At 37.1% G+C, this 2083-nt stretch overlaps 1 protein-coding gene across 1 annotated transcript; it reads left to right on the forward strand.

Annotated features, from left to right (window-relative positions):
* Nucleotides 1-263: 263 nt before the first annotated feature.
* Nucleotides 264-2012, forward strand: LOC111900415 (F-box protein PP2-A11). The gene is made up of 3 exons (XM_023896304.3): nt 264-809; nt 1155-1273; nt 1381-2012. Exons 1-3 carry the CDS (start codon nt 474-476, stop codon nt 1775-1777), a joined length of 852 nt encoding a protein of 283 aa, XP_023752072.1. The 5' UTR covers nt 264-473; the 3' UTR covers nt 1778-2012.
* Nucleotides 2013-2083: the final 71 nt, after the last annotated feature.

Genomic DNA, 2083 nt, shown 5'->3' on the forward strand with positions numbered 1-2083 from the left:
TGTTTCGGATGAGGGGCACGCGAAGCCAAACCGGATTAACATGGATAACGTTTGTGATAAAAACGGTCGATGCAAGAAATTGAAACCATAATGATGGTACTTGCTTTTTGAAATATACTTGTTTTTTGAAATATGGGCCTGAAATGTGATTTGAAAAATAATAGAGGGATCATTTCTGTAATTTATACACATTTTTATGTGGTCGACGCTCGCTATATTGAAAGAAATTCTTAAAAAAAATCTATTATCCTGAACTTGATATCTTAATCCATTTGGATTATACAAAACCAAAAGTTAAAATCTCCGACCATCCACATTCAACAGCTATAAATAAACCCTTAATTCATCATCTGTTTCCCCTCTCTTCATTTTTCAGTTACTTTCCCTGAAAACCCCTTTCAGTTTTCCCCAAATCTCAATCAAATCCAGAGAAGAAAACCATACCCAAATTCTTTGAGGTTCGTGTTGTTCCTATGGGATCTGGTTTTTCGTCTTTTCTTGTTTTGTCCAGCGCACCCTCTGCTCCGGCGGTGCCGCCGGAAACCAACCTCGGCGATTTGCCGGAGAGTGTGGTGGGTTCTGTTCTTGTACACTTAAACCCACAAGAAATCTGCAGACTCGCCGCCCTTAATCGTGCGTTTCGTGGCGCCTCGTCGGCTGATTTCGTGTGGGAATCGAAATTGCCAGAGAATTATGATTCTATTGTATCCAGAGTATTTGGTGATGGTAATGAATTCCCTTCAAATTTGTGCAAAAGGGATATTTACGCCAGATTATCTCGACCTAATTCCATTGATGGAGGCACAAAGGTAAGGGATCAATACGTTTGTTTGCAATTAGAACTGAATAAACATCAAATTCTAACTCATAATCTTTTCAATCAAATATTTAATCATCTAAATAAAATTCTTTTTTCTTGGTTTATGATCAACAAAATGTTTTGACCTAAAAAGAAGATAACCAGGAGTTATTTTAAATAGAATTCTTTGTGTTGTTGTTTTATGAAATCTGGTACTTAGTATGAAATCTTGAACATGATAGAAGATGTTATATACTTATATGCTTTCTACTGATTTGGGTTTTTGAGGAACAAAGAGTTTCCACTTTTCACATAAAAAGATTCAAAGTTTGATAATTTATTTGAATTTTTGCAGAAAGTTTGGTTACACAAAGGAACAGGAAGACCTTCTCTTTCAATATCATTCAACGGATTATCAATCACCGGCATTGATGATCGCCGATACTGGAGTCGAATTTCCACCGATGAATCCAGGTAAAACATTGCACCCCTTTCATTAAGAACAATTCATGATGGATAAAGTACAAACAACTCTTGCATTACACAAAACTTACACTTCTTTGTTGTTTTCTTGGATTCAGATTCAAATCTGTCGCATATCTGCAACAAATTTGGTGGTTTGAAGTCGACGGAGAGGTTGAGTTCCCATTCCCGGCGGGCACCTACAACCTCTACTTCCGCCTCCAACTCGGGCGGTCAGGCAGGCGGTTCGGGCAGCGGGTGTGTGACTGTGAACAGATTCACGGGTGGGAGAAAAAGCCGGTGAGATTCCAGCTCTCCACTTCCGATGGTCAAAACGCGATGAATGAATGCTATCTGACGTCACCTGGGAATTGGAAGTTTTATCATGTTGGTAGTTTTGTTGTTGCGGAGGATTCCAAGGTTGCAATGAAGGTGAAGTTTTCTATGATGCAGATTGATTGTACACACACTAAAGGTGGACTATGTGTGGATTCTGTGTTCATTTCTCCTAAGTGAATAAAAGTTTTTTTTTTGATTGAGTTGAGAGGTTAGGGCAGTTTTTTTTGATGTTCAAATGACCTATTGTGTAGAGACCAGAGATAGGGTAATGCAATTGTTATGCATATCGACTAGATTTAGGGCAGTTGTAAGATGTAGTTTTTGTTTGTGTAGCATGAAGTTGCTTAAAAGTAACATGACGCTATTAAAAAGTGTAAACTTTCTTAAAAAAACTAACTCGTATTTTCGTAGACTTTTTATTATTATTATTATTATTATTATTTAATTTGTGTTTTTTTTCAAAGTTCTAAAAGTTTTCAAAAA

This window comes from Lactuca sativa, chromosome 6, assembly GCF_002870075.4.
Source record: "Lactuca sativa cultivar Salinas chromosome 6, Lsat_Salinas_v11, whole genome shotgun sequence".
Lineage (NCBI taxonomy): Eukaryota > Viridiplantae > Streptophyta > Magnoliopsida > Asterales > Asteraceae > Lactuca > Lactuca sativa.